The sequence below is a fragment of the Ochotona curzoniae genome, unplaced genomic scaffold (genome assembly GCF_017591425.1).
Source record: "Ochotona curzoniae isolate NIBS_2020 unplaced genomic scaffold, NIBS_Ocur_1.0 scaffold_4505, whole genome shotgun sequence".
NCBI classification, from domain to species: domain Eukaryota; kingdom Metazoa; phylum Chordata; class Mammalia; order Lagomorpha; family Ochotonidae; genus Ochotona; species Ochotona curzoniae.
The window spans coordinates 31,236,834-31,250,678 of record NW_024467118.1 but is presented as its reverse complement, the minus strand read 5'-3'; the positions used below and the strand labels follow the sequence as shown (position 1 = coordinate 31,250,678).

Genomic DNA, 13,845 nt, shown 5'->3' with positions numbered 1-13,845 from the left:
CCTGAAGCACACAGTATAGGAGCATGGATATTTTATGCTTTTAGCACAATTCATACTTGCTCACTATATATTTATTTTTAGTACCTACTGTTTGAATTTTGATCAGGTATCCATGATGAGAATTTTGGCAGGGAGCACTTCCATCTTTAATCTTGGCTGGCAATGCATAGATTCTTTGAGAGAATTAATAGGACTGCAAAGACTCAGTGAGATAGGAAACTTCTGAGGCTTCCAATAAAAGAATTGACAAGCTAACTAAAGCCTCCACACCAAATTCTCATTTTGTTTCACGGTGAATCGTGAGATCAGGAATGAAGTAAAAACAAAAAGGCAAAAATCCTGTGTTATTACAGGGTTTGAGTTTACCAGCAAGAACGATAAGTCTGGAACAAATGGTCATATTGCTGGGAGGAAATGTACAAAACCAAGTTTCTCTGCAACATGATGTGGCAGTGCTGTTATTTCACATCTTTAGAGTGACATTTACAGCAGTACATGTAAAAGAAATATCCAGGTTTTTAAATTCAATCAATCTCTCCCATCGTAGTGAAAGGAAACAATACAACTACTATGTTCTTCATCTAATCCACAACTCCAACCAACTGCAGGTTGATAAGATCTGCCCCAAACTGTATTTTTGCAGAGCACAAACAGACTTTGTTTTCTTGTCATTATTTTCTAAACAACACGGTGTAACAGCCATCTACTTAGTATTCACCTTGTATCAATTATCCGAAGAAATTCAGAGGTGATGTAAAGTATATGGGAGGCTGTTTATATAAATTATATGAATGTACCATGCCATTTCTCATAAAGACTTTGAGCATCCACAGATTTTGGAATTCATGGAAGGACTGGGACAAAAACTCCCATGGAAACCAAGGGATCACTTGGTATTATTCACACAGTGGACATGGAAGACTTGTTAGTAAAAAAACATTGCTACAGTGCACAGTTAAAAATATGAGTTCTGGTGTTGGACTGCCTGAGCATAAATTTTGCTTCCCTTATTCGCCATGCAGAGTGTTCTCCTTCCCAAAAGGTGACAGATGACATACTTTCATCACAGAACAGTGATGAGGAAGCCAGAAGGCCATATATGTAAAGCATGTAGACAGACACTGGCTAGCAGTGAGTGCTCCAGTGATTTCAGCTTTTGTGCCTGCCAACCCAGTCCTGTTCCTGGTCTTCAAGGCACAGGATTTTCACTGAGGTCCTAATAGATATGAATAAAGATGTGTCTTCATAGAGAATGTTAAAGGAAAATGGCTTGTCCTACAATGCCTGTACCAAGGTTCCTCCCCATGACAGTTGTGTGTCCTGTCCACTGCTGTGCATGATATGACATGTGGTCCTCATGCTGGTAGATCAGGTACCAGCACCACGGGGTAAGTCAGGCTAACAGTCTGTACCTCCAAAGCACCACCACAAATCTGGGTGATGTGAAAATCCAAGTCACTAGATTGAGTGTGCCAGGGAAAACCAAGAAAGGATGAATAAAGGTTCAGTTAGTGAGACCGTTGACTCCTCTCCTACTGCCTGATTGTTCCCACATCATGATAATCCTATGGGCTCAGAAAGACCATGGCATCACAAAATTCACTAGCACAGCTTGAGACTGCTATAGAAATAGAATCTATGGAATATATTATTTCCAAAAATTCATCTGCTCTTCTGAACAACACTGAGAGGAGGATATTATAGCTCCATGTGACAGATGAACAGCCCAGGTTCCTAGGTCAGATACCAGGAGAAAGCTCTGACCCTGTTGTCACCCACCTCTACACAAAGATGACCTACTTGAGCACCCCTCGAGATACTGTCAGGGATTTTTGGTACCTCCAGATAGGATGTAGGAGGTGTTTATTGTCTTATACTAGAAGGCCCACAAATGATGTGCAAACCCCCAGTTCCTTCTCCTAAGGGTGCTTCCACTTCTTCTGCTGGTTTCTGAACCTTAAAAAAAAATGAATATTGTACTTGGGCCAGGAGCAGCCAGGGCCTACTGTGGATGATTGCGTTGTCAGTTTTCCTCTTCTTTCCAATCCCCACCAACCCCCAGCTCCTCCCTTCATTCCCTTCCTTGCTGCTTTCTTTAAAAAGAATCCTGACCTTGTTTCCTTGCTAAGAAGCTTGCACAGCCTGAACGGAGATCCCTCCTATCCTGCCTGCCAGTCAGAGGAACCCCAGAGGCCCCAGGCACTCCTGTGATATCCCATATGGATGTTGGCATGCAGTCACCTGACACTGCGAAGCGAGCCATGTTTATCCCCAGCAGCAGCTTCAACACTGCACTCTGACAGTTCACACTCAGGAAACCATCTTCTGTGGGCTGCTGTCCTACCTTCGCTCACGCAGTATCTACTTGTAAGCCACAGGAAACTGACAATAGCATCTTTTCCTGCTTTCTTTAGCATTGTCGTATAGCCTCAACTGTGTGAGATCAGAAGCTAAATCTTTACAGCAGACTGTATCTTAAATGCATCTTCTCTCACGGCTCACATCCTATTGTCCGCTCTTATTTTTAGCTTCTTTTGATAAATAACAAAAGCTCCCAATCATCTAATTCTAAGCCGTGTCCAATACTACGTAAGGTGATACATTTTGCAGCCCAAGGGAGCTTGACTGCTCGCAAGCCAGCCAGCCTGTTTGCAGCCAACAGATGTAACCCACCCCAGGGTAGAGGAAGTCTCCAGGGAGGGTTTAATTTCTTAATATTGAAATGAGTGCAACTCTTATTGTCTTAATCAGTGAATCAAAAAAAAAATTGACAACGTTATTGCATCACAGCATTTAAACCCAGTGTGAGGAGACTTTAAGGAATTGCCGTAGCTCTGTAAGTTTCTGCTGAATGGCAGTTTTCTCTGAGTTCCAGAAGGTTCTGCCAGCAGCTCTGTAGATGCAAAGTCATGTCACACTCAAGCCACACATGCCTCAGGGCTGCTCCCTTCAGCATGGAAGGGGTGTGTGCTCTGCAGAGTGGTTTTACTCCGTCTTTGAACTTGGCTTTCATCACATTTCCTAAGTTTGGGATAGAGCAGTATCCATTTAAAATTACACTAGAAATCTCCTAATGCGGACTGCATTCTTTCAGAGCACATGACACTTCTGGCAAGAGCTGTGTGCAGGAATACTCTTGACTATTAATAAAGAAGGAATTTTATAAATGATAATGAATGACCTTTGCAGAGATGCAATAAAAATATTTCAATTATTTATCTGAATACATAGTTAATTTTCCACACAAAGAGCTAATCTAATTACATGAAGTCTTTCTAATGTATTTTCTTAACTTAATCCAAATTTAAGCCACATTTCTGACACTTCCTCGGTCATAAGGACCATTGGCTAGTCAATGCTGCTTCCCTGGGACGTTTTACAGTGTCTGAACAGGGACAAAACCAATGTTTCTTGGGGGAAAAAAATCACATTGCTGAGTAGCTCTGTGTGTGTGAGTGCATGCATACATGTGTAGATATTATCTGCTATTTGAGAAAAGATGTAATCCAGGAAGCTCAGTGAGAGCATCATAGGGGTAAATCAAAACATAGTTTTGAAATATGTAGATAACTTTCAGAGTTCAGTAATAACAATAAACTAACTAATTAAAAAAGTGAAAAGTTAGACATTTGGCCTGGCAGTTAAGATGGCTCCTTCATCCCTTTTGGCAGTGTTGGGGTTCGATTGTCAGTTCCAGCTACCAATTCCAGCTTCCTGTCAGTGCACACCCTGGGAAGCAGTGATGATGGCTCCAGTGCCTGGGGCCCTGCCGTGCATGTGGGAGAGCTGACTTGAGTTCCCAGCCCCTGGCTTCAATCTGACTCAGCCCTGGCCATTGCAGATAGCTTGGGAGTGAACCACTGAATAAGGGCTCTGTCGGTGTGTGTGTGTGTGTGTGTGTGTGTGTGTGTGTGTGTGTGTGAGAGAGAGAGAGAGAGAGAGAGAGAAAGATTGATTCTGTCTCTCAAATTAAAAAAAAAAAAAGACAAAAAGGAAGACTTGAACAGATGCTTCACCAAGAAGATTCAAAGGCAGATAGAAGCATTAAAAGGGGGCCAGTGTTGTGGTGCAGAGGGTTAGGCCACCACATGTTTTGAACTCAGGTTGCTGCTCTGCTTTCAATCCAGCCTCCTGCTAATGCACCTACTAAGGCTGCAGAAGATAGCCCACATTCTTGGGCTCCTGTCACTCTTACAGGAGTCCTGAATGGAGTTCCTGGCTACTGGCTTTGGCTTTGCCCACTCTGGCTGTTGGAACCATTTGACCAATGAACCACTAAATAGAAGTTCTTTCTGTCTCCTTCTTTCCTTTGATTTTTTAAATTGTATTTGAAATGCAGAGTGACAGATGAAAAGACCAAAAGAAAGAAAGAGGTGGGGAGAGAGTCCTCCTATCAGCTGATTCACTGCCCCCAAAATGGGCTCAGTTGCCAGGGCTGAGCCAAACGGAAGCCAGGAACCAAGAACTCCATTCTGATCTCCTACATGAGCTTCAGGGTCCCATCATCCACTGCCTTCCTAGGTGCATTAGCAGGAAACTGGATCTAAAGCAGAACACCAAGGATTTAAACAGGTGCTCTGTCAGTGTGGCACACAGAAGCTTAATGCATTACACTGCACCAGTGTCCCCTGCTCTGCCTTTCATATAAAATGAACAATCAAACAAAAGTGTAAAGGTACCAGTGGCCTCAGTGCTTAGAGAAATGGAAATCACAGCCACATGGAGATATTACTATACCCGGGATAGAATGATGACCAGAAGCGTTGGCCATGGTGCAGAGCCGCAGAAATTCTCATCTATTGCTGGCAGGAATTAGAATGGAACAATCAGTCTGGAAATGTTTTGTCAAGTCTGATATTCATTTATTTAATCTCATTGCAAGATTTTTACCTAAGCGAAATAGGATTTGTGTTCACAAAAACCTCCCAAATGCTCACAGCAGCTTTATTCATAATATCCCAATATTGAAAACTCCCCAAATGTCCTCCAACTGGCAAAAAGACTAAGCAAGCTGTGGTATGCACCTGACCCAGAAGGCCCATGGTTGACCTTGATGGCCCTGCTGCAAGGAGAGAGCAAACCCTTAAGGCAGGGCTGAATACTGTCTCCAATCCGGGGCCAGGTCTTTACCAGCCGTGAGATTTCTGTGGCCTGCCCAAAAGGTCACAAACCATCCAGAATGAATCCTAGAAAGGCACGCAGGAAGTGAACCACAGCACACAGTAGCAGTACACTGTGGGGTCAGGCAAAATCTGACACCCAGAATTACCCTATGTCCAATTTCCCAGACAAATCGCGATACAAACATGGAAACTCTTAGGCCAAGATGCTCTAAGGGTTACTACCATATCCTTGGAGGGCTGAGGAAAACCACCTCCCCAGGGAAAGAGGGAAATAAGAGAACAATGTCCCACCAGCGGAAGACTATTAATAAGGAAAACAGGGACTAACAGGATTCTGGAACTAAATAGAGCAAAATATAAATTCAAAGGGGCAGTCTCTTAGATGGAAAAAAAAATCCTAAGAGGAGCTCAACTAGCAAGGGAAAGAAGGAACAAACTTGAAGATAAGCCCACTAAAAGCCTCCAGCCTGAGAAATGGAAATAGAAGAGTGGGAGAAGATGGTGAGGCTGCATCAAAAGCCATTAACTTGTGAAAATTTAAAAAGATGCGCTTATTTAAACTACAGAGTTACAGAGAGAGGGAGAGACAGAGAAGACCTTCTATTGGCTGGCTCATTGCCTAAGTGGCTGCAGTGGCTGGGGCTGGACCAGGCTGAAGCCAGGAGCTTCTTCTGTATCTCCCACGTGGCTATAAAGGCCCAAACACTTGGGCCATCTTCTGCCGTTTTCCCATGTGTGTTAGCAGGGAACTGGATCAGAGGCGGATCATCCCAGGCTTAAAATGGTACCCTAAATTTTAAAGGTACAAAGTATGGATTTTATCATATGTGAACTATATCTCAATAAAGCATTTAACTGAAAAGAAAAAAAAAAGTGTGAACCAAGTTTAGAAAGGCTCAGGAAGACTTGGCTCATAAAAGACACGTTTACTAGGAAGGTAACCTCTTCACTGAACCTTTTCACCCACTGGAGTGAACAAAATACCCAGTGCTTATACCACAGTCGAGACCGAAAATTTGGCCTGTCCTGTGGTAGGGTCACAGACCTGAGACTCCCCTTAGGTAGGCACTGAAAGTCTTTGCACCCTGAGAAAACCCCAAGCCCTGGGCCAGCCAAGACAGCTGGCCACTGTCTACTGTTCAACTTCGGACCAGCCTTCTTTGCAGTAGCTCTAAGCTGCTGAAATCCACCCCGGATTGAGAAATGGTGTTCAGGAAAGTTCCTTTCCCTGATTGAATTCAGTCTTCTAAACTTAAGCAGCTGGCGTTTTGCTTGAAATTCTTTTGTATTCAACCTTTTGGAATGAAGGATCTTTTCCTTTTGATGAAATCTGCATTTCATCCTCAAGGTGAAACCCACTGTCCTTGACTTTCTTGGGAAAGTGAAAAGTGGTTTCCTTTGTGTACTGAATGCTACTGAGTATAACAAATGCAGATTGTTGTTAATTGATTGCAGATATGAAAAAGCAGATTATAACCCCTCTGAGATACATACAGGCGGCAGGGTGGGGAATCCAGTCGTCCTGAAATGGAAAGCCATGAAAGGGAGAGTTGTAGAGAAACCATTTGAATTCCTTTTCAAACCCACCAGACCTCAAAGGAAAGATCAAATCAAGAGAAACCACAAGTATCCTTGAACACTTGATTGATGTAAACCATCTTAAGGCTGGAGGGAGCCCCGGGTAAGCCAGAGCCCATGGCAGGTGACCCGTATCAGCCATGGGACCTGGAGCTTTGTCTGCTGGCTCCCAGCAGGAGATCGCAGCTGCGTTGGCCCCCTCTTCAGGTCAAAGTTGGCTGCCCAGCCTGGTGAAGACTATTAAAGCAGGCAGGCCATGGGTAAGAAGGAAGGATTCAGTTTTCCTGAGACTCAGAATACTGATGCATGGAACTTGCAAGGTTCTGGGGATAAAGGTCAGCCATGGAGGGGAATGGACAGCAGCCATCTCCTTCCCCTGATGCCCCTTGCATTGTGAGCCCTCCTGGGTGCCACTGTCCTGCAGGGCCATGGGAGAACAGAATGTGTGCAAGGTTGCTGGAGGGGGGCACACAGAAATAAACTGGATACCTGGAGCCTCCAGGAGCCCCTCCTACCTTCTCTACTTCCATTTTTTTTTTAAAAAAATACTTATTTATATTTCTGAAAGACAGAATCATTGAGAGAGAAGTAGAGCAGTACTCTGTGGGATGCCGTGCCTCCCTCTGTCAGCAGAGCCCCACCCTCCTGATGGGTAGAGACCTTCTGGCTCTCCAGCTAGGGGTGGCCATTAGGAGGGGCTTAGGTAAGTCCTCCTTGAGTGAAAATGTGGGCCTGATTGCAGCAAACTTGAGAGACTTCAGTTGCACAGAGACTGTCTTGTGGTAGTCATGACTCTGCACTCTCTAGCCATTGCATCCTGGTATAAACCAGACCCCTCCTTCCTAAACCGCTAACCCCTTGAAGGCTCTCCCTGCCGGGGCCCTGCATGGTGCCACACATGAGGCACTGTCATTGCATGCATCAGGCTGTGAATTAATCACTCCATGAGTGCTCCACAGGCTCAGGTTAGGCCCTGTCCCAGCTCTGTATTCCTCACACCTTGCATTCATTAAGTGAGGCTACGGAGTTGAAAAAAAAGGTGCTTGCAGACAGCCTTGAGACTGAGCTGAGAGCTTTCACATCCCAAACCAGAGACAGCTCAGGAAACAGAATGGAGGGAAGTGGAGATTCTGTTTGTAGGCTCTGCTCCCAGATCATCATTGTTCTCACCCCGCAAGGCCCTGGGCGGCAGAGCTGTCGCAAGCTGATGCATAGCCAGTGAGACCGCAGGAGAAGAGAAGTGGCACAGCTCAGCCCACTTTTCAAAGCTCCTGCCCAGGAACAATGATGTCACTTTTACTCACAGCTCATTGGCTAACGCAAGTCACATGGGCAGCCTGATAGCCACCACTCCCTCACCCCCACCCTGAGGAAAGGCAACCACTAATACAGACCACTAATACATTTGTCTCCTGGAGGGACCTTCTTAAATTGTCCTGTACACGTGCAGTCACACACAGATCGCCTGCAGATCATTTGGACCAGGAGCTGCTGTTTTAGCATGTGTGGAAAGGGGCCCAGCTTTAGCATTTCTGACAAGCTGCTGGCCACTGTCCGAGCATGGAGGAGCAAGGGTAAGGGCTGTGGAGTTTACTGGGCAAGTGGACACAGGCAACCTCCCCTTCTCCGCAGAGATAGGACTTGGCCTGTACCTCTGTCTGTCTTGTCGTGTTGTTGCAAACCAGGAGCAATGGCCCTGGCAGGTCAGAAGACACCATGACAATTCATTTAAGGTGGAGGTTGAACTTAGGCCACACAGCATCCTCATCAGCACTGGGGTGTACATACTTGAGGTGTGCACTCACTTACACGTGTGCTCACACATGACCCTTCTGTCCCACACAAGAGCAGACACACACACACACACACACACAAACGTCTGTTTCAGGACTGGATTCGTAGAAGCAGCAACCTTTGAGCTGGGGCTGAGAGGTGGGTTTCTGCAGCGGAGAAGAGAGGACAGGTCATTCTGAGGAAGTACTATGGAAAAGCATGAAATGATCCAAAAGGAAATTCACTCAACACAACCCAAGAAAACAGTGCTCAGAGAGAAAGGGAGAAGTCAGTCAGAAAATTGCAGGAGACATGAAAATGAGGAGATGCAGTGAAACCAACATAAAAGCCTGGCACATCCTACTGTGGGGCTAGCCAGAGGCCACCTCTCCTTGGTGTGGGGGAGGGTAGTGGCTCCAGCGATAATCAGACAAGATTGACCCTGTGAAGGTCATCGAGTCTGCCCCTGCATAGAGGGAGAGCCTCAAATGTTACATAACCCTGAGCCTGCGTATGCATGGGGCGTGGGACGGAGTGCAATAGAAGGGCCCTGGAAAAGACACTGCAAAGTGGAGCACACAGACAAGACCTGCAAAAACCAAGGGACAAGACCCATCACCCAAGGGACAAGAGGCGGCTATGATTCTTCCGGTTTTCTTGCCTGGTTTCCTTCACACATTTCTAACCTCCTGTGCCCCCTTTCAGACACAGGAGAAGCCAACAGTAACCTGAGCCTGCAGACAGGGCCGCGGAGGGCGCAGGACGCCTTGGCTGTCCGTTTGCCTGGCTCCTGTTAGTTAGTCCCACCTTAACTAGCACACAGGAGGGCAGCTGGTGGCTGTGGCTACTGCAGGCTCTAGACTGTTTATTTGGGAGTTTTAGGAGTGTGAAGTGTCTGCCATCTTGTGGTAGAGCAGTGCTACTGCCTGGGTGCCCACCTCCCAGCCTGCCAGGATGTGTAGGAAAGGCAACTTGTGAGGGCAGGGCTGGCGTTCATGGACACCAGCCGGCTTTGGGAGGTACGTTCTTCTCCATACCCGGTCCCAGGAAGCTTCTGAAGACAGCAGGTGTGAAAACGAGGTTACTGTTGGCTTCTCCTGTGACTTTGGGGATGCCAGCTGATTCCCCCAGGGCAATGTGTGGGGAAGGAGTTGTAACACTGCTGTGCTCAGAGCTGGAGCAGAGGTGAGCAACAGCTGGCCCTGAGCGAGAGGCACACAAGCAAGGGGACAGAGCACCTGTGCAACTGTGGCCCCTGGTGCTTCCAGCACAGTGGGGAAGCCTTTGAGGCCAAAACAGGAGCTACCTTAGAACAAGGAAGGGTGGAGTGGGTAGGTGGTGTGTGTGAGGGCAAAGAGCGAAGGGGCTGAGTGCACAGTGGGGAGGCTGGGTGTAGCCGGCCTGGATTCCAGACCCAGCGAGATGTGAATTCCATTGTCATTAGGAGTTGTCTGGATCTTGCTTTGGTGTTTGGGTACAGCCACAAGAGACGCAAGAGCTGAGAGATTGTTTTAAATCAAAGAAGCTCCCTGGTCCCTTTCCCTTGCCTTACCCAGGGCTGTAAAGACCTGCACTGGACTCCCCTTTCTGGAAGCTCCCAAATGCTGCCCACAGTGGCAGCACACCCCACAGGCCCTTCCCATAATCACCAAAACGTTCCATGTCAGTGGCAGAGCTGGTATCCTGATGCCTGTCTTCTTCACCTGCACCTGCTAAGAGAGAGTGTGTTACTTCAAACACACACACACACACACACACACACACACACACACACACACACACACACACACCATGGACCCATCCTACACTGGTAGTAAGGCTGCTTCTGGCTCTAAATATGGCCAGGCCAGCTGGCCCAGTCCCATTTCTCATTCTTGCTCTCATTTAAGAACCCAGAAACATCTCTGGTGCCAAAGGCTGCGCGAGCCAGGCTTCCGGCATGAACACAGGGAACAGCCGAGGCATTTGCAGCCGACTGGGTTCTGCAGAAGGAAGGCGGTGTTCACAGAGTCCTGGAAAGGCTGTAAGCGTGAAAATTAGGGACAGCAAGCACCAGCAGATTTCACAATACCACGAAGTTGCAGAAATTGCCAGAAATCATCACAGGATGACTTTTAGTGCCTGCCGCACAGCGCGAGAATGACTCCCAGGATGGCAGCCGGGAGAAGGAGTTGGCAGGGCCCCAGCTCTGCGCTCTGCAGATACCTGGGCGTCCTCCCAGCTGCGCCTTGCAAATAATACTTCCCTCCCCTCGCACAGCCTGCCAATTTCCTAAACACTCCTCTCTCTGGCAGCCTTCATTGTGTGATGCTTGCCAGCAACAAAATCCATGAGCTGTGGGCTGCAGGCTTCTGCCTCGGCAGTAGTGGGGTGAGCTGAGAACGCCCAGGACCAGACACAGCCCTCTGACACCCAATTTTTTTTTAAGGTTTATTGTATTTTTTATTGGAAAGGCAGATATATAGAGAGAAGGAAATACAGAAAAATCTTCTGTCTGCTGGTTCACTGCCCAAATGATTGCAACCGTCTGATTCAAGCTGGTCTAAATCCAGGAGTCAGGAGCTTCCTCCAGGTCTTCCACGTGGGTGCAGGGTCCCAAGGTTTTGGGCCATCCTCCACTGCTTTTCTAGGCCACAAACAGGGAGCTGGATGGGAAGTAGAGCAGTCAGGATACTAACCAGTGCCCATATTGGATCCTGGAGCATGTAAGGTGAGATTTTAGCCACTAGGCTACTGCACTGTGCCCCAACGCCCATTTTAAATCTGAATGACCATCAGGAGTCCTCCTGCCCTTAGCCAGTGTGAGGCCAGACTAACACGCAAAATCTTTGCGCAGTGTAGCCTACGGCAAACCCTCAATACTTGCTAGTTTATCAGGAAAAAAATGGCTGTAGCTGCCATGAGCAGGTACCCCGCATTCTCATTCCTTACCCCTATATTCTTGAAATTCCAATCTGTCAGCCCTGGTGAGGACCGCACCTGTCACTGTTCCCAGCCTTCTTGGCATCTAGAATTATCCCCTGGCTTCCCTCTGGGGCAGGGGGCCTGAAGGAGACTCTGGTGCAAGGCACCAGTTCCGAGGAGAAACGTGCAGCAGGGTCTTCCTGTAGGATTTACCGTGCCTGGCAGGCCTGAGGACTTCATCTCAGAAGGACCTGCAGACAGGTGCTGGACAGCTCCAGGCTGCACTCGGGGATGCTGGGGCTGAGTCCGGCACACCCTGCTCAGATTCCTCCAAGCAGCCAAGCAGCCAAGCAGCCAGGGAGGAGAGAGAATGAGGACACTGCTGAGATCCAAAAAGCAGAAGAACAAGGCTAAAACCCTCGGGGAGTGATGTCTGTTTCCTATTCTGTCTCCTGCCCCAAATAGCTCTGCTCTCCGCCCGCCCTCACTCGTTGGTGCTGATGTGTTTCTTCAGCAGCAGATGCCATCAGCACTCAAATTAGGTTGCACAGGGTGGTGACGAGCTGCCAAAGCCCTCAGGCCATGTCCTTTCCCTGGCCTGTAGCTCATACCCTCTAGGGTGCAGGGTCTCCATTCCCTGAAACCACAGCCATTAGGGATCCCAAGTCCAGCTGGAGATATGGGATGCACGCTGGGGCTACAACCTCCTTGGGACCCATCAGGTTCAAACCATGGTACCCACAGTGCAAGTGGGGCAACAGGTAGAATGGTGGTTGGAGCCCAAATTCCGGAGTCAGAACACCTGGCCTGCACCTTATTTCCCATTCCCAGGCGGCTTTGGCAGAGCTAGGTAAGCAGGCTGTACACCACCCAGCCTGGAAGGGCAGAACCTCAGTGCCCAAGTCCTGCTGCTCCTCCACCCCCTTTTGCCTGAACTGCCTTCTCCTGTCTCCACAGGTTCTCTTCAAGCATGGCTTTGGCCCCATCACCACTGACATCCGGGAGGGCCAGACCTTCTACTATGCAGAGGACTACCACCAGCAGTACCTCAGCAAGAACCCTGATGGCTACTGTGGCCTCGGGGGCACTGGAGTGTCCTGCCCGCTGGGCATTAAGAAATGAGTTCTCCACACAGGCTGAGCCCATCAGGCTCCAGCAAACAAACAAAGAAACAAAATGCTTTCGCCAGCCTGGGCAATGCTTCTGTGATCCATGTTGGGGGTTTCTGAGTGCACAATGTATGAAGGCATTTATGAAAAATCTAGTTTCTTGAGATCCAATTTACAGTCAGTGCAATGGAAAGCTAGTGCAATGTCGCTTGTCATCTAATTAGAGGCTGTGAAATTATCTGGGTCATTTGGGGTCTACATGAAGGTGATGAACACTCTGTGTATACTCTGCTTGGTGTCTGGGTGCCTGCCGTGAAAAGTTAAAGGATGGTTATGGAGAGATTACGGCACAGCATGGTGGGGTGTTGGAAATCTCACTCCCTACCCTACCTCGTGAGCCCTCCTGCCCTCCAGTGCCTTATACCTGCCCACGTCTGTCCCCTCGCTAAATCATTCCCACAGTGCTTTGCTTGGCTGATTGTGATGTGTGAAAGGGCCTTCCTCTCTGCCTCCAGTCCTCTTTGCACACCGAGAAGATGCGAATTAGCTTAATGGATTCTCACACTTGGCATGCACCTATGGAAAATGTGTGTTTGAATAAAAATCTGCAATCCAATAACGCAGAGTGCCTGGTGTTTCCTCTGTCTTTTCCTTAGATAGGTAGGGTATGCTATAAAGTATGCAGATGCTCTAAAGTAAATGTAAAAATTCCAGAAGACCTTGGAAGGGCAAAAACCTCACAGTCACATGCCCCTTCCGAAGAGATTGTGATTGAGGTTTTTTTTTTTTTCTTTAAATACGCACGCCTCCAGCTCCTTGAAGCCTCATTGATAATAGTTGTTTCCTGGGTCCGACTGCAGGCGTCACATCAGGAAAACCCTATTTAGAGAGCAGTCATCTGCAACCCCTGCCCTTAAGAACCTTTCTGCTCAAGACAGTGGCCAGGGGACAACAGCAGTAAACCTGTAAACAGATGGATAAGTGAGATGGTTTCGGGTTCTGGTGAGATGCAGGTGCTGGGAAGAGCTAGCTGTTTGCACAACAGTTAAGATGCCACTTGGGATTCCTGCATGCCCTATTGGGGTGCCTGGGTTCAAGTTCCAGCTCTGCTTCCATTTCCTGCTCCTTGCTAGTGCACACCCTGGGAGGCAGGAGATGGGGGCTGTCAGTGCTTCAGTCCCTGCCATCCATGTGACGCAGCCAGATTGAGACGGGCTCCCTGACTTTGGCCTACCCCAGCTCTGCTATAGAAGGCACTTGAAGAGTGAGCCATGAGATACTAGGTCTCATTTTGTCTGTGTCTGTCACTGTCTTTCAAAGTAACAAAAATGAAGACATTTTGAGAGAAGATGAATAGG

General features: G+C 47.8%; 1 protein-coding gene across 3 annotated transcripts in view; it reads left to right on the top strand.

The window, feature by feature from the left end:
- Positions 1-13,103, top strand: part of MSRA (methionine sulfoxide reductase A) — a 350,386-nt gene extending 337,283 nt beyond the window's left edge. For all 3 annotated transcript variants that reach the window (XM_040965713.1, XM_040965714.1, XM_040965712.1), the window contains one exon: positions 12,336-13,103. In XM_040965713.1, coding sequence (XP_040821647.1) covers positions 12,336-12,500 — 165 coding nt within the window. In that variant the 3' untranslated portion in view covers positions 12,501-13,103. The remainder of the gene's footprint in view (positions 1-12,335) is intronic.
- The last annotated feature ends 742 nt before the right edge of the window (positions 13,104-13,845 follow it).